This window comes from Balaenoptera ricei, chromosome 2 (assembly GCF_028023285.1).
Source record: "Balaenoptera ricei isolate mBalRic1 chromosome 2, mBalRic1.hap2, whole genome shotgun sequence".
NCBI lineage: Eukaryota > Metazoa > Chordata > Mammalia > Artiodactyla > Balaenopteridae > Balaenoptera > Balaenoptera ricei.
The window spans coordinates 125290050-125309122 of record NC_082640.1 but is presented as its reverse complement, the minus strand read 5'-3'; the positions used below and the strand labels follow the sequence as shown (position 1 = coordinate 125309122).

The following is a 19073-nucleotide window of genomic DNA, read 5'->3' as shown; positions in this document are numbered from 1 at the left end:
GAAATGGAAGGTATGGAGGTAATCATTAAAATAGAAATAGAGGGTATAACTTTATGATGTAATTTTAAAACTCAATAAATCACACATACCTCCCAAAAAAGATCAGGAAAGAATAAAAAAGGATAAAGCAGAACAAACTGAAAACACAAAATAGGCTGGAATTAAATATCAAAATAATCACCATCAATATAATTAGACTAAATTTATCAGTTAAAAGACAGAGATTGTTAAAAGAGATTTTATTTTAAATCAAGGCTTATGCTATTTACGAGTAATACACCCAAAATACAAGGCCAGAAAAAAGTGAGAAGAAAAAAAAAAAGGGTGAAAAAACCTTTTATCAGGAAAATTCCAAGCCAAATAAAACTAGGGTAGCTGTTTTAACTATCAGACAAAATAGACATTAAGGCAAAAATCACTGTTACAGAGATAGAAGGGTATAAAAAAAAAGGATAAAATGTTACATTTATTAAAAATATAAAAATTCTAAAATATGTGAGTCTGCTAATACAGGCTCTCTCTCTCTCTCTATATATATATATATAAAGCAAAAACTGATAGAATGAAAGAGATATGGAAAATTAAAAATCCCATTTACAAGAGTATCAAAAATAATAGAATACTTAGGAATAAACTAAAGTGAAAGACCTGTATACTGACAACGTAAAATGTTGATGAAAGAAATTAAAGAAAACACAAATAAGTGGAAAGCCCATGTTTATGGATTGAAAAACTTAATATTGTTATTAAGACTTAATATTGTTATTAAGATATAATATTGTTATTAAGACTTAATATTGTTAAAATGTCCATACTACCCAAAGCAATTTACAAATTCAATGTAACCTCTATCAAAATTCCAATGACTTTTTTTTTTACAGAAATAGAAAAAACAATCTTAAAATTCATATGGAAACACAAAGGACCCCAAAGACCCAAAACAATCTTGAGAGAGAAGAACAAAGCTGGAGGCCTCACATTTCCTAATTTTAAAATATATTACAAAGCTATTGTAATTTAAAAAATACGGTACTGGCATAAACATTTAGACAAATGGAACAGAATAAAGAGCCGTGAAATAAATCCATGCATACATGGTCAACTGAACTTCAATAACGGTACCAAGACTCCATAATGGGGAAAGGATAGATCTTCAACAAATGGTGTTGGGAAAACTGGAAAACCACATGCAAAAGAATAAAACTTGACCCTTATCTTACATCCTACACAAAAATCAACTCAAAATGGATTAAAGATTTAAATGTAGGACCTGAAACTGTAAAACCACTAGAAGAAAATAAGAAGGATAAGCTTTACAACATTGGTCTTGGCAATGATTTATTGGATATGACACCAAAAGCACAAACAAGACAACAAAAACAAAAAGATAAGTGGGACTATATCAAAAAAAAAAAAAAAAAGCTTCTGCACAGCAAAGAAACAACTAGAGTGAAAAAGCAACCTAACAGAATGGAGAAAATATTTGCAAATCATGTATCTAATAGCGGGTTAATATCCAAAATATGTAAGGAACTCGATTTAAAGAATGGGCAAAGGATTTGCGTAGACATTTCTGCAAAAAAAACATACAAGTGGCTGATAGGTACGTGAAAAGATGCTCAACATTACTAATCATAAGAAAATGCAAATCAAAATGACAATGAGATATCACTGAATACCTGTTAGGATGCCTATATTCAAAAAACAAAAGACAATAAGTGTTCGTGAGGATATGGAAAAATTGGAACCCTTGTGCACAGTTCGTGGGAATGTAAAATGGTGTGGTCACTGTGAAAAACAGTATGGAGGTTCCCCCAAAACACTAAAAACATAACTACCATATGGTCCAGCAATCCTACTTCTGAGTATATACCTAAAAGAACTGAAATCAGGGTCTTGAAAAGATATTTGCACTCCTGTGTTCATTGCAGCATTATTCACAATAACCAAAATGTGAAAAACAACCTAAATGTACACTGAAGGATGAATGGATAAAGAAAATGTGATATATACACACAATGAAGTATTATTCATTCTTTAAAAAAAAGAAGGAAACCCTGCCATATGCTACAACATGGATGAACCTTGAGGACATTATGCTAAGTGAAATAAGCCAGTCACTTAAGGACAAAGATTGCATGATACCAATTATATGAGATATATAAACTAGTCAAACACATAGAAGCAGAGAGTAGAATGGTGGTTGCCAGGGGCTATGGGGAAGGGGAAACAGGGAGTTGCTGTTCAACGGGTATAAAGTTTCAGTTATCTGTGATGGTTAAGTTCTAGAGATCTGCTGTAAAACAATGTGCCTAGAGCTAACAATACTATATTACACATTAAAATTTGTTAAGAAGGTAGATCTCACGTTAAGTGTTCTTACCCCAATTTAAAAAAGAGAGAAAGAGAGAGAGAGGGTTGGGGGTTGGGAAGGAAGAAAGGGGGGAAGGAAGAAGGGAAGAAGGAAGGAAAGAAGGAAGGGAGGACAGAAGACAGAGGAAAAAAGGAAAAAAATAAAACAAAACAAAGAAAAAGATGAAAGAAATTCCATGGGAGATAAGTTTCAACTGGGTGCTCTGGAATCATGAGCATTCAGTGTCTCTGGGACTGTACAATCCTTTTTGACCAAAGGAACCTGAAACAGTGGGCATGCATTGTGAGGCATCTCATCATTAGCACCTTTGGCCTCCAGATTTCAAATTATGAATGACTTTACTATATTGAAAAGAATAGTATGTGAATTTTCTTAGGAAATGAAAGAAAACTAATATCAAAAAGAAAATAAAAGAAATAAATACAAGGAGGTATTAACAAATCCACCATCACAGAGAGAAATTCTGCTCACCTCCCTCAGTAACTGAAAGATGAAGCAGACAAAAAAAAAAAGAGTGAGGAAACAATGCACATACTTATATAAATAAATAAATGAATAAATTGAAAGTGTTATGAGGAATGAGATATTTGCAGTTTCAAAGTACTTCTCCACTAAATACTTACTAATCACAATGAGAAAAAGTAAGTATACTTAGAAAAACCTAGAAGACATCACTTAAACCAAGTGATCAGAGTGTACATAACCTATCATGGTACATATCAAAATTGTGCACTGCCTGTTAGAATTCAATGAGAAGAACACAGCATCATTGCTGTGATACTCCTACCAAAGATACAAAACCTGGTTCTAATCATGAAGAAACAGCAGACCAACTCAAAATTGAGGAACATTCTATAATATAACTGGCCTGAAATTTTCAAAAATGTAAAGATCATTAAAAAAACCAAGGGAAGACTGAGGTATTGTTCCACATTGAAGGAGACTGAAAAGACAGGACAATTAAATGCAATGACAAAGATAACATGTGATTCTGAACTGGATCTCTTTGCTATAAAGACTGCTATAGGGAAAACTGCTAAAACTTAAATGGAGTCTGAAGATTAGATGGTAGTAACAATATCAATGTACATTTCCTGATTTTGATGATTTTAGTGTGGTTATGTAAGAGAACATCCCTCATTTCTTTGAAATATTCATTACAGTATTCAGGGGTTATGGAGCATCATGTTGCCAACTCATTCTCACGTTCACCAAAAAAGTTCTTTTGTACCTTCTTGCAACCCTACTATGAGATTGTTCTCAAAAATGCAGCATAAAGACAAGATGTACTAAGCACTAATGGAACGGAAGATTGTAATGTTAAATATATACTTCTATAGAAGAGAAAAATATGGAATATTCCTAACTTATTTTATGAATCTTGGAATCAAAGACAGTATAAGAATTAAAAATTAAATCTCACTTATTACCATAGAAATGAAGCTTCTAAACAAAATATCATCAAAATGAATCTGGTAATGCACAAGAAAAATAATCATTCCAGGAATCAAAGGACAGTTTAACATTAGAAAACACATTAATAATTTAAGTGCAAAAAATATGACTAATTCAACAGACGCAAAGTATTTAATAAAGTCTAACAATATTTATGGAAAATTCTTAGAAAAAAAGAAATAAGTTCCCTTAACTTGATAAAAAGAGTATTTATTAAAACCAAACAGCAAGGGGCTTCCCTGGTGGCGCAGTGGTTGAGAATCTGCCTGCCAATGCAGGGGACACGGGTTCGAGCCCTGGTCTGGGAAGATCCCACATGCCGCGGAGCAACTAGGCCCGTGAGCCACAATTACTGAGCCTGCGCGTCTGGAGCCTGTGCTCCGCAACTAGAGAGGCCGCGATAGTGAGAGGCCCGCGCACCACGATGAAGAGTGGCCCCCGCTTGCCGCAACTAGAGAAAGCCCTCACACAGAAACGAAGACCCAACACAGCCATAAATAAATAAATAAATAAATAAATAAATAAATAAATAAATAAATAAAACTTAAAAAAAAAAAAAAAACCAAACAGCAAGTATCATACTAATTGGGAAACCATTAGAAGCATTCCCTTAAAATCAAGAACACAATAATGACCGGCTTTCACTGCTTCTATTCCAACATGTACTAGAGGTTCTATCAGTGCCATTAAGACAAGTAAAACAAATAAGAAAAGATCAGAGGACTTCCCTGGTGGCGCAGTGGTTAAGAATCTGCCTGCCATTGCAGGGGACATGGGTTTGATCCCTGGTCCGGGAAGATCCCAGACCCAGAGCAACTAAGCCCGTGTGCCACAACTACTGACCCTGCGCTCTAGAGCCCGAGAGCCACAACTACTGCGCCCACCGTGCTGCAACTACTGAAGCCTGCGTGCCTATAGCCCGTGCTCCACAACAAGAGAGGCCACCACAATGAGAAGCCCGCACACCACAACAAAGAGTAGCCCCCGCTTGCCGCAACTAGCGAAAGCCCGCGCGCAACAACGAAGACCCAACACAGCCAAAAATAAATAAAATTAAAAAAAAAAAAAGAGAGATCAGAAAAGAAGAAAAAAGAAAAAAGTTGCCATTATTCACAAATGACATTATTATCTACATGGACAATCTAAGAATCTGTAATTAAATTATTAAAATTAAGAGAGGTAGATAAGATTGGATATAATATCAATATACAAAATTACTTTTCTATGCAGCAGCAGAAAATAAAAAAGCAATTTTTAAAAAGTTTTTACTAAAAAACAAAAAAAATTAACAATAACAACTGTAAGAAGGAAAAGAGCAAGATAAAATTATTAGGGTATTGAGTGACTAAGACTTACTAGACTGAAAGTTGTAAAAAATGATACTGTGATACTGGTTCAGAAAGAGCCAAACAGACCAATGGAACAAAGGAAAAAAAGCTAAAAACAAGCCAGCACGTATGTGGATATTTTCTATAAAAAAGAGATGGGATTGCTGATTAGTGGAAAATAATGAAGAATATAATAGAGTTGAGAATTACCTATCCATATGCAAAAAAGTAAAATTAGAGCCATACTTTAACCACACATAAAAATTAATTAAAGGCAGTTTAGCAATCTAACTGTTAAAAACAAAATTTCAACTTTTAAAAGAAAATACATCATTTTACCTCAAAGTGGGGAAGACACAAAAAGCATCTATCATAAAGGAAAGATGATAAATTCAACTACATTAAAATGTAAAATTTTGTTCATAAGGTCATCAGAAAAAGTGAAAAGATATTCCATTGTCTGGGTAAAAATATTTGCAAAGCATATAACCAGCAATCCATTTGTATCCAGAATATATAAAGAACCTCTACAGTCAATGAGGAAAAGACTAAAAGCCCAAAGTAAAGGCAAAAGATATGAACAGGCACTTCTTAGGAAAGAAAATCCAAGCAGCCAGTAAACACCAAAAGATGTTTCACCTCAATTATAACCAAGAAAATGAAACAAGCTCCATCATTTTTATACCTATATACTCTTAGTATTTTAATGATTTATAAAGATATGGTACATTAAAGTAAGATAAGAATCATCATAGAACGCGTCCTCTTATTTTCACTAGTATACTTATGATCTTATCTAGGTTTTATGAAAAGTTATCTGCAAAATCAGCACTATGTTTTCAAACGTTATTCAAAATAAATGGAACATACAGAATTTATTTTTTCCCCATAGAGAATTTTGCCCTAAGATGTGGAAACAGATCTAGAAATTGAGAAATTAATATAGCCCAACTTTCTAACTGTACTACTGGATATACATCTTTTGAGCCTTGAATATTATACTAATTATACTATTTTCAGTGATGCCAGATGACATAATCATTACAAAGTCTTTTTAAGGTAACAGTTGAAAAACTTCTAAAATTATATCACTTAGCTCTTTCCTATGGTCCTTTCTTTGTGTCCTATTTCCAATACAGCTTCCAGTGCAACTGTATTTAAAAAAAAACAAAAAACATACAAGTGCTGAGCTAAAGTACTATTTAATTTTGTTTCATTTAGTTTATTTACTATTTTAACTGCTGTACTCATAAGAAGAGTTGAAGAGTTGAAATCAGCTTAAAAGTTAAGCAAAATAACAGTACCTCACAATGCTGGCGAGAAGCTTGAATTTCACATTCATATTTGTTCTTTACAGATTCTAAGCAGAGCTCTCTATAGATTCCTGCAACCAAACACAATTACTCTGATTATGTTAGCAATAAGGAGTTTCAATATCACTTCCCTACACGAATTCTGTCCTAACTATTTTATAAGATGAATCAAGAAGAAATTGGCAAGTGAGTCTAACTTTACCTTTAAAAACTAAAAATAAAAGGCTCAGTTAAAATATATATCAAAGAAGACTAGAAAACTAAGAGTTTAAGTGCTAGAAAAAAACTACACTGCAATTTTTAGTTCTTACCCATTTTTCTAAGGAATACTCCTAAATGTTTGATAGAGAATGATTAAAATGAAAATAAAACTCTTCACCTATGAAAAACAATCTCTTGGGATTCATAAGGGAAACAGAGTCAATAAGCTCTGGTTTCTTAATCATATATACTCAAAGTAACAACTGGATACCATAACCATCAAAACCACTAGTTTTTAACTATTATTTATTTTCAGAGTCCAAAGTTTCCAAGAGGATTAAATGTAGAAACTAATATAACAAAATTTATAAACTGATATGAGGTTTGCGTGCTCCTAACAGGGCTTTACCTAGAGAATGGATGCTCAAGTGAGTTTAACTTAGAGGTACCAAGACAACAGCATAAAATAGGCACCATGGTCATGCAAACATGCCATCACAAAAATGGCAAACAAAGAGGTCTAGATGTATATGCTTAACTCTGTGCCATAGTTGCCCCTAGAAATGTAATTCTGTTTCTTGTATAGAAAAGGCAAGGGACAGATATCTGGAACTATGCCATCAGCAACACATTCACACACACTACTTTTTGTACAATCAAAAAGTAAAGGAGGCTGCCTAGTAGAAAAGTGAATAATTGACTGAAGTAATATTTCCTAAACATCCACTAAGTCTCACTTAGTGCTTTTAGAATGTCCAGGAAAATTAAGGACATGTTTACTTTTAAGGGTGTGCTAAGCCAATATGCAAAGACAGCAGATTAAGCATCACGTCATCTACATACTTAATATTAAGCACTCAAGAATAAAATTTGGTTTAAGGTGGATTTAGTCCAAAAAGAACCTATTATCAACAATGCCTTAGGTATTACATAACAGGTACATGAGGATCAATTAGTGTCCCTCAAAAAGAAAACAATCAGCATCTCCAGTAATTAAATTTCAGTTTTTAGTTTGACTATGAAAAATCATTAAGTGACCTTCAAATAGATATACCCCTTGTTATGCGTGGTAGGACACAATTCTGAGGCCAGATCCCAGTTACAAACAGAAGACTGAAATTTAACCACACAAATATAGTACATCTTCATTTACTCATAGCCACAAATGAGTCACCAAACTTATCAAAATAACAAACTCATGACTAAATTGTAGGTTTGAAGGCTAATTCCCTGTTCTTTAACATCCTGATCAAACATTTAAAAAATGTTTTTACAAATAAAAAATCCTTATCACTCTTACAGATGAAAAATACTAAGAGGACTTAAATTGAACCTTAATAGGAAATTAAACTGCGATAGTAACAGTATCTCTTAATGAAAGTATCATGGTTTCTAATTGTTTCACATGTGGAAGTACCCTCTCAACAACACTGTGAGCAATTTGAGGGCTTTTTTTCTTTTTTCAAGCCCCTACAGTAGCAGAGAAAAGCATGAGGCATTTAATAAATAACTGTGGGCTGACTGACAGTGAAATACTCTGGTCAATGTAAATACAGTTGTACTTCCATTAACAACAACCGCTCACTTGATAAACACCTTTTAAGTCTATTGAAGAGTTCATATTCTACTATATGGAAAAGATGTTTCACTTTCCTACCTGCTACCTTTGTACGAATTTGCATATTTTCTTGTAAAGTTGCCAGTGGTTCCAAATATTCTGGTGCTTTTCCAGCTATGACTTCTTGTAGTTTTGCATCCACCTGACTTAATCGTTCTTTATAAAGTCTTAACAAAGCAAAAATTAAGATATTAATTTTAAAAGCCCAACAAAGGCTAACAATTTACCACTTCTATACATTCTCTTCTTAATATCATTCATATTCTAATAGCCTACCAAATGTATTTTTGCCTTGATCTCAAGTGAAGAGAAGAACGCAGTTACATTACTTGACTTTATGCACATAATCACAAAGAAATGTCTTTCTATTTTTTAGATATATCACTCTTTAATGGTTAACTTACAATACAAAAAATACAACTGAAATAACCACTTTTGGTCACTCTAGATGTTTTTGTTTTAACTGCAGAATAAATCAATTCTAAGAGACACTGAGTTTAAAAAAAAATCATTTTGAATAATTTAGATACAGGCATTACTAGCTGTCAAAAATAAATAATTCCCTGTCTCCTCTCCAAGTTTCCTGAAAAGCAGTCAGTATTACAATATTCAGCCTACTTGATTTTTAAAAGAACAAAGAGGAAGTAGAGTGATGAAGGTAAAACCAATGGCTAGAGAACTTGTGATCTGGCATACTCAGTTCTTCTAGACTGCAAATGAAGAAGCTATAACAATATGAGTTGCTCAACAGATGGGGAAGTGAAAAGTGGGGCAAGGAATCCCTGTTGCTCTATTTATGAGTCCACATACAAATACTCCTAATTTACCAGCTGTCATCCCAATACCTTTAGCTTGATTATCAAAGACAGTATGTGAGACAACTCAATGTTTATTTTTAGCAATAATCCTGCAGGACAGAACTAACTCTTTTTTAACAGGAAAATGTTTAAATTGTCGTTCTTTATGAAAGGCACTTCTAACCCTGGTTTTGTGGCATTTCAAGGATATCCTAAAATTTCAAAGCAGACAAACAATTTAAGATTATTTTGTAAAATTTTTTTGGCCATTTATTACTCATCATAGGTGAAGAATATGTCATATACATCACAAGGATGGCATCTAGTAACTTCCAAAAGAAACCACTGCTTATGCTTGTAGGTGTTAGTATAAATAGCAGTTGGCTATTGAAAACATGATGCTACCTGGCTTTCATATAAAATTCCACTCTTTCCTCTTGAAAATATAAACTAACACAATTAAGGCAACTAATATTAATTGTCTATTATTGGTCATTATAATTAGCATAGAGATTTATACAATGATTCTAAAGGAATAAAGCAAATTTGAGTGTTAATACAATAACTATTCTTTTTTTTAAACAAAAAGGGAAAAATTATCTGAATTAACTGTCAAAATAATACATTATCACATCTGGGTTAAATTTTTCTAAAATTCAACATACAATGTGTAAAGTCAGAAAAGTACAACATGATACTTATAGTTTTTGAACTTATAAATACAACTTTAGGCAAAATGCTAAAAATCTGATAAAAGAGATGACTGTCCCTGAAAAACATCAAACTCATACAAAATATTGATAAGGTATCCTGAATAGGTGAACATCTTGAAGGAAGAGGATATGTGAATTAACAATATTCCATTAGCTCACTTTTAAAAGAGTAGATTCCTCAAAATCAGTATAATTTCTACAGCCTTGGAATCCAAGTATAAACTCATCAAAGGCAAGGATCATGAGTCCCTCAGCAGCAACCACAACACTATTCACAGAATAGAAGCTCAATTAATGTTTGTTGGATGTTGAACACTGAAATGAATGGAAACTTGGATGGCACAAGTTCCTCTATCTTTTTAAGGAAGTGGAAGAACTCACCTTCCACCACTTTACAAACTGCAAATTGTGGATTTCCTACCTTAGGAAAGGACTGCTACTGTGCCCTGTAGTAGCAGAACAGGCAAAGCAGGATATTTTTTACTATTACTATTATTTTTATTATATTACCCACCTCTTCCAAAGAGGATTTGAGACAGCTTACAGAGATACACAGTATGACAAGATAAAAATAAAAAACAAGCAATGGGGCAACACAAAAAAATAATTATAAACCTGGTGCCAAGATTTTTCTTTTCTAAAACATATTTCTAGATTCCAATTCCTTGAGAAAGAATCCTATTAAATAGTGGTAATGGGTCTACTTTTAACACTTTCAGAAATGAATAAAGCTGGTAGGGGGAACTGGCTGGTGGTCATAGTGAGCCATGAGAAAGTAAAAATCAAGACAATTGCCTGCCCCAAGGTGAACAAGATTAGACAAAATTACTCACTAGACGCAAAGTTCTCCTACGTAATATATTATACTAGAGCTTTACAACAATTTTCATTTCTTGGATAACCATAAAAGGCACTTTAAAAGCTCAATAGGTATATCTTAAATAATTGTTTAAGAATTATTCATTCACGGATTACTTGTGCTAAAATACAAAAATACAAATTTGCTTCCTCTTTTCCAGAATGATCCCAAATGAACTGAATGAACTCTCCATGTTGCCCAAATAATGGATTCTTGGGGATCCAAACTATTTTAATTTCAAATTAATAATATAAATCTTTAGAATAAGAAAATATCATGTTTTTTAAAGCCAAAATTTTAAACCTTGGATTATTTTGGATTGCTTATATTAATTTGTTGCACTAGCATGGAACGTTATCTATATATTCATCTCTAATACCAATGAAAGTTAAGACCAGAAATGGCATAAATCCAGCAGGATTCATATGGTAACCAAATCTGTCTTATTTAAGTCTGGCAATTCCAGATATTAAATGGGCTTTCATCTCTTCTTTGGGCCTCTCTAGGGAAGAAGTAGGAGAAAAGGAATAAGCAGCAAAATCACGAAGGATTCATAAACTGAAGAGCCAGCTTCTGAATAAGTTAAGGTGTCTATAGTCTCAGAAGTTTCTCACTTCCATTTACAATTCCTAAAATGTAGCATGTCCCATAACCTTGCCAGCAAGTTCCAAACTGAAAGCTCACCTTTAAGATTTTTTTTAATCCGCATCTGCATCTATTCTGTTCTCTCAAATCACTGGGGCCCATTCTTGCGTTACCAACTTTACATAAGAGTTCTGGCATTATAAGGAGGGGGAAAAAAATAGTATCTAATAAACACACACTACATGCCAGGCAAATGGCTGAGAATTTTACATACTGCTCATTCAATCTTTACAGTAGATAATAAAGAATCTCTTATTATACCTTTGAAATCTGTCAAGAAAGCCTGGATTCAGAGCCTATGCTCTTTCTATTCCACTACAGTTCCTCCAAAGTAATGTGCCTTAGTGGAAGGGACACCATAGCACTTTCTGCACTAGGAGGCAGAAAGCCTGGCTTAATTTATCACTTTCTGAAGAACTATGAACAAATCACTTAACCTCTCTGAGCATCAATCTTCTCACGTGTAAATTAGAGATAAGACTATCTCCCAACCTTACAGAGAAGCAAACTAAATAATGCATGTGAAAACACATAATGTATATATTACCCAATGTTAAGATATAAACAAAAATCACTATGCCATCTTTGGGAAATATCTCTCTTATTCTCACAATTTTAAAATGCTATCTTTATCCAATTATTTAACAAAGGAATGAATGAAGCAGATTAGAATCAAGGGTGCAACAACCCAGGAAAACATTTTCATTACCAACCCCACATAAAAATCTTATTATATCCCCCCAAAAAACAGCCTCAAAACCCTTGATTAGTTAATGAGGTCTTCAGCAGGCAAACAACAGTCGAAGCCTTTTTCAGATCAGTCGGTCCCATAAAATACGAAAAGGAAAATAGTCTAGAGTGAATATAATTTCTCTCATGCTAGTGTACACGTGACAAGGTTGAGATTCGGTGACAATGACCTTCTGAAGTCACTACTTACTGATCCTTGAGATCGGTAAACTGTTTTTCAAGATTGGACATTTCATCTAAACATTCCATTCTTCTTCTTTCACAGTCTTCATCATCCATTTCTGTTAGTAAAAGGCAAATATCAAAGATAAAATTAATTTTATGTTCCAAATATATCTGAATGTTAACTCAAATGGTAAAAAAAAAAAGAAAAAACTGAAATATGAAGTTAGATATGCAAGGCCTATATTCAGCCTTAAAATACATATTTACCAAAAATAATTTCCACTTTAGATTTTAACCTAAAATACAGATGAATTAAAACTATAACAGTCTCTAGACCTTCTTATTTTTATTCATTTTTAAATCATTTTAAAGGGCTGACATTAAACTGTGACTATGAAGTAATTAACCCACTTTTGGTCTGTTTTCCACCAAATCACGAAAACTTAAGCACCAAGATGTTTATGTCCTTTAAAGGTTAATATTGCTCAAAAACACTTACGGAATTCTTCTTTCAGCACTGTTCACATAGATGATTTGCCAGTCAAATAAAAAAGAAGACTAATCTCATTATGTTTACCACAGAATATCTTGGTCTCCTACTCTTATATTCCCATTGATCCCTCTCCCCAAATTACTGTCAGTCAGTGAGAAAGAGGAAAATGAGAAAAACAAGCAAACGTTTCAAGGAAAGCAACTGTTAGTTACCAGCTCTGTCCTATATTTCATATCTTCTATTTTTACATCACATACAGTTGACAACATCAGAATAATTGAAGCTCAAAATGATGTGCATATTGATCATCATCAAATAAAGGTCAAACTATGAGAAAGAGTTAAATTATATTCAGTTATCTTTGAATAGTGAGGAAGCATACAATTTTTTTTTAACTTTTCTGAAACAGATTAAAATTATTTCTGGCTCCTAATAGCTTATTCCTTGCCTATTTAAAACGTGGTCCCTCAAGATGACTCACTCCCCAATATCTCTGGATAGTTTTTCTGTAGCCTTAGGACTGGCCCAGTACCAAGGCTGGAGAAGAATAAAACTGTGGAAGTTTAACATGCAAGACATATGGTAGAAAAGAAATGCTTTCACAACATGCAAAACTGCAAAATTGATTTAAATAATTTCTTTGCACTTAAAAAATTTGACTTGTAGTTCAAATTATTATTACATTTTTCACAAATTAAGTTGTTCATTACTTTCTGGGATAGAATAAAAAACAGTGAAAAATCACAAGGGTCAACATAAAAATTAGAGAGGCAGAATTTTAGTAAATAGATGTCATTTTGTGAGATCCTATCTCCCATAAAAATTAAAATTAAAAAAAAAAAAAAACAAAGAACACTTGAAGATAAAATGTTTTACAGATCTAGGAAATGTATTCACATATAGTATAGACGTTCTTTCTCTGTATTCCTCACTTTTGAAATCTCACCTATTTTCATGACTAGGCAGATGACTTCCAAATTATGCTTCCCATACCAGGCAGGTCCCAACGCCACATTTCTACCTGTCAGTTGGGCACTCTGACTTAAATATACCATCAGGACCTCAAAAACAACATGTCTGTAATACTCTATCTTCCACCTTCATCTCAAATCTTTTCCTTTTCTATTTCTGTTCATGCTACCACCATTCTCCTTGTATCTGGGTTTTTCTTCTTACCTTGACTCTTAAAATTGTAGTCATCAATCCCACTTTCTGCTTTTTTTGAAATCTTTCACATCTGTATTTTTTCCTTTTCTAGCTCAAATCCTTCTCCCAACCAAACTGGTTTTCTCACTTTTTTGAATAAGCCTTAAGCTCTGGCCTTTGCACTTTTTCTTATATTCCTCCTTCTATAGCAGGGGTCCCCAACCCCCGGGCCATAGACTGGTACCACATTAGGAACCGGTCCCCACAGCAGGAGGTGAGCGGTGAGCAAGCAAAACTTCATCTGTATTTACAACCCCTCCCCATCACTCGCATTACCGCCTGAGCTCCACCTCCTGTCAGATCAGCAGCAGCATTAGATTCTCATAGGACCACAAACCCTACTGTGAACTGCACATGCAAGGGATCTAGGTTGTGTGCTCCTTATGAGAATCTAATGCCTGATGATCTGAGGTGGAGCTGAGGTGGTGATGCCAGCACTGGGGAGCAGCTGCAAATACGGATTATCATTAGCAGATAAGTTTGCACAGAGACCATAATAAATCAATTGCTTGCAGACTCATATCAAAACCCTGTCAGTGGGACTTCCCTGGTGGCACAGTGGTTAAGAACCCACCTGTCAATGCAGGGGACATGGATTCTATCCCTGGTCCAGGAAGATCCCACATGCTGCAGAGCAACTAAGCCCATGCGCCACAACTACTGAGCCTGCACGCCACAACTACTGAAGCCCGCATGCTCTAGGGCCCACATGCCACAACTACTGAGCCTGAGTGCTGCAACTACTGAAGCCCGCACGCCTGGAGCCCGTGCTCAGCAACAAGAGAAGCCACCACAATAAGAAGCCCGTGCACTGCAATGAAGAATAGCCCCCACTTGCCACAACTAGAGAAAGCCTGCGTGCAGCAACGAAGACCCAACACAGCCAAAAAATAAGTAAAATTTTAAAAATTTTTTAAAAAAACCCTATCAGTGAGTGGCAAGTGACAATTAAGCTGCATCTGATGGCAGGCTTTATAGTGGCAAGTGAGTTGATGTACTTCAATTGTACAGCTGCATCTTGTGGCAGGCTTTAAGTCAGAATCCAACACTTATTTTAGTCCGCGCATGGCCCACCCATTATTTTATTTACCACTTCCGTCCGTGCCTCTTTCCCGCACTGTGCACTTGTCTCAGTCACAGTTTTGGTATGCCCACAAGCTAACCTTAGCCAAAGTGAGTAAAAACAAATATCGCTGGAGAGCTTCTTTGAAAAGGGGGAAAGACCCAATGATGAGACAGCAGAAGACTCTAAGACTACCAACAAAAAGAAAGCTGGGTTTAAAAAAAATACCAAGAGTTCTACTTAAATTACAGGTTCGTTGCAACAGATGATTTACATTTTCCAAGCCCACTTTGTATAATATGTGGCGACCGGCTATCCAACGAAGCCATAAAACCTTCAAAACTGCTTCGCCACATGGACACCAAGCACCCTGCATTAAAAGACAAGCCTTTGGAGTTTTTCAAAAGAAAAAAACGTAAACACAAAGAACAGAAGCAATTACTGAAGGCCACCACTTCATCAAATGTGCCTGCACTGAGAGCATCATTCTTAGTGGCTAAACGCATTGCTAAAGCTAAGAAGCCTTTTACTATTGGTGAAGAGTTGATCTTGCCTGCTGCTAAGGACGTTTGTCGTGAACTTTTAGGAGAGGATGCAGTTCAAAAGGTGGCATGTGTTCCTCTTCCGGCTAGCACCGTAACTAGATGAATTGATGAAATAGCACAGGATATCAAGGCACAATTGTTAGAGAGGATTAATGAGTCACCGTGGTACACAATCCAGGTTGATGAATCTACCAATATTGACAACAGGGCAACAATGCTTGTTTTTGTGCGATATATTTTTCAGGAGGATGTGCATGAGGGTATGTTATGTGCACTTTTGTTGCCAACCAACACCACAGCTGCAGCACTATTCAAGTCTTTGAATGATTACATAACAGGAAAACTGAATTGGTCATTTTGTGCCAGTATACGCATGGACGGAGCGGCTGCCATGACTGGACGTCTTTCTGGTTTCACTACTCGGGTCAAAGAGGTTGCTTTTGAATGTGAGTCTACGCACTGTGTCATCCATAGAGAAATGCTGGCTAGCCGAAAAATGTCACCTGAACTTAACAACGTTTTGCAGGATGTGATTAAAATTATCAACCACATTAAAGTACATGCCCTTAACTCATGTCTGTTCGTGCAGCTCTGCGAGGAGATGGACACACGTCTTCTCTTATACACAGAAGTGAGATGGCTTTCTAAAGGTAGATCACTGGCCAGAGTTTTTGAGTTATGAGAGCCGCTCCAGAGATTTCTTTTAGAAAAACATTCACCAATGGCAGCACATTTCAGTGACACAGAATGAGTCGCAAAACTTACTTACTTGTGTGACATATTCAACCTGCTCAACAAACTCAATCTGTCACTTTAGGGGAGAACGACAACTGTGTTCAAGTCGGCAGATAAAGTGGCTGCATTCAGAGCCAAACTGGAATTATGGGGGCGACGAGTGAACAATGGGATTTCTGACATGTTTCAAACATTAGCAGAGATTTTGAAAGAGACTGAACCAGGGCCTTCTTTCTCCCAGCTGGTGCATGATCACCTATCTCAGCTTTCTAAAGAGTTGAGCATTACTTCCCAACCACAAAAGACCCCCAAACTGGGAAGAAATGGATCCGCGACCCATTTGTGAATAAGCCAGGTGAAATCGACTTTGTCCATGCTAGAAGAGGATCAACTGCTTGAGATCGCAAATGACGGTGGCCTTAAAAGTATGTTTGAGACAACTTCAAATCTCCATACGGTCTGGATTAAAGTCAAGGCGGAATATCCTGAAATTGCCACAAAAGCACTGAAAAGCCTGTTTCCATTTCCAACATCCTATCTTCATGAAGCAGGGTTTTCTGCAGTGACAGAAGCCAAAACGAGATCACGGAGTAGACTGGACATAAGCAACACACTTCTGGTGTCACTGTCTCCCATCACCCCCAGATGGGACCATCTAGTTGCAGGAAAACAAGCTCAGGGCTCCCAGTGACTCTGCATTATGGTGAGTTGCATAATTATTTCATTATATATTACAATGTAATAATAATAGAAATAAAGTGCACAATAAATGTAATGCGCTTGAATCATCCCTAAACCATCCCCCACTCCCCGGTCCGTGGAAAAATTATCTTCCACGAAACTAGTCCCTGGTTCCAAAAAGGTTGGGGACCGCTGTTCTATACAAACACCTGAACATTACCACTCCAATCCAAATTCTACCCATTCTTCGAGGTAATTTAGTTAACCCCACCTTCTTCATCTAGCCTTTGCTGACCACCCTATACTGAAAAGGTTTCCTCTGCTCAATTCCTACAGTATTGTTTATAGTTAAGCATTTGTTTGGCAATTTAATCAAGTGGTGACCTATGACAGCTCTTTAATTGCAGTTAGATTATAACTATTTATAGCTCACAATGAGTAGAACCCAGTACTGCACAAGGAAGTCACTCAGAAATAATTATTTTGGGGTGGTTGATTTATTGACTGAAATTACATACTTCCATGGAGGTTTCCTTTGAAAGGGAAACCTGAAAAGAGGGTGTCAGGGTGCTGACAGACTGTCATCAACCTGTCATCGATCCTTGCTTCACATGGCCAAAATCAAGACAAGACAAAGAAATAAGTCTCATCTTCATCATATGGATAAAAGGAAAAGAATCCAGGTAATCACAAATTCCATTTTTTTCAAAATAACCATTACTAAAAGTTTGCAAAAATTCACTTGTGGTGTTAACCTGCCCTCCTCTACCTCACCCCACCTCCCCCCCCCAAAAATCCGAAAAAACAAAAAACAAACCTAAAATAGCCCAAAGTAAGAAAAGATTGCAGGAAAGAAAAGGATTTGGAGAATTTCAAAGTTGCCAAAAATCAGCCAATTTATAAGCATATGAAGGTCCCCAACCACCCCTGATGTTAGGCTCTTCTTAGTCTTGACAAGTGCAGAGAGATGCTGTAAACCGTCCAGCTCCCACGTCAGCCCCTCGAAAGAGCACTAATATCAAGTGCTGACTGACACGCTGACTTGTAAGCTGAGATTAATAAATTCTAAACCAGCCAAGAGCCAATACAAATCTACCCTCGGCTCCGACAACCCACCCACGTTGACAAGTAACGGTTGCAAAGGTGCAAAATAAGAAGTCGGTGGTCTGAGGAGAGGAGGCATTTGCAGGGTCTCCCAGACAAGATGCGGCACATTCCTCGCTCCGGATAGCCCCGGGCACTACCCGGAGGTCCCAAGGGCGGGGCGGACCGCGAGCAGGACCGCGCAGCGTACGGGAGCTGCGCGAGTCCAGGCCCGCGCCCTGCCCCGCCCCGCCCCGCCAACCGGGACCCGCCAGGAGCCGGGCAGCGCCCAGCGAACAGTCCGGGTGCCACGAAGAGCTGGGAGCCAGTCTCCGCCCCTTCCCTCTCTCCCCTCCCCGCTCTCCCAGCAGGACGCAGCTGCCCGGCGTGTGGAGAGCGGCCTGTCGCTAGCCTGGCGCGAGGACTCGGGGTCCCAGCCCGCTGGGTCGCGTACCTGAGCTATCTCCATCCTCGGAGACCGACGAGCTCTCGGTGTCCTCGTCCTCGGAGCTGCTCCCCTCGTTTTCGGCGTAGTCCACCTCCATCTCATCGTGATGGTTCGTCTCCTTCTTATCCCCTCGGGAATGGACTGGCATTTTCCAGCCGCGCCGTCGCTTCCCACTCCCGGCGCCCAGCCCGGCCACCGCCGCTTCAGTGAAGGGCGCGCCGAACGCCCCGACCCACCCGGCGGCTGAGCTTTTTCTGAACCCCCTCGGCTCCTCCCCGCCCCCGCCGGAGCCTCACAACCTAACCCACAGGCTTTGCGGTGGGAGCTCTGCCATTGGTGGAGGCAGTCCTCCGAGCCTGGGGCTGGGGCTTGTCCTGCTCGGATCCGGTTGGTTGCCGGTAATTACGGCGCGGCCTCGCGGTATGTGTCGGGAGTTGTAGTCCTTACTGCGCAGACCTGCAGGGGCCGCCGGCTTCCCAGCTTCAACAGTCCTGATCACTTCTCCCCTCTGGACTTCAAGTCCCACAAGGCACGAAAGCTGCCAGAGTCGATCGCAGTTTATAAACTAAACAGAAACAGATTGTGAGAATTTGGTCTGTAT

At 37.1% G+C, this 19073-nt stretch overlaps 1 protein-coding gene across 1 annotated transcript in view; it reads right to left on the bottom strand.

The window, feature by feature from the left end:
- Positions 1 to 18789, bottom strand: part of BRMS1L (BRMS1 like transcriptional repressor) — a 37606-nt gene extending 18817 nt beyond the window's left edge. The window contains exons 1-4 of the mRNA XM_059914113.1: positions 18479 to 18789; positions 12244 to 12334; positions 8329 to 8456; positions 6462 to 6541 (exon numbers count right to left, since the gene is read on the bottom strand). Of these exons, the coding sequence (XP_059770096.1) occupies positions 6462 to 6541; positions 8329 to 8456; positions 12244 to 12334; positions 18479 to 18620 (441 nt within the window). The 5' untranslated portion in view covers positions 18621 to 18789. The remainder of the gene's footprint in view (positions 1 to 6461; positions 6542 to 8328; positions 8457 to 12243; positions 12335 to 18478) is intronic.
- Positions 18790 to 19073: the final 284 nt, after the last annotated feature.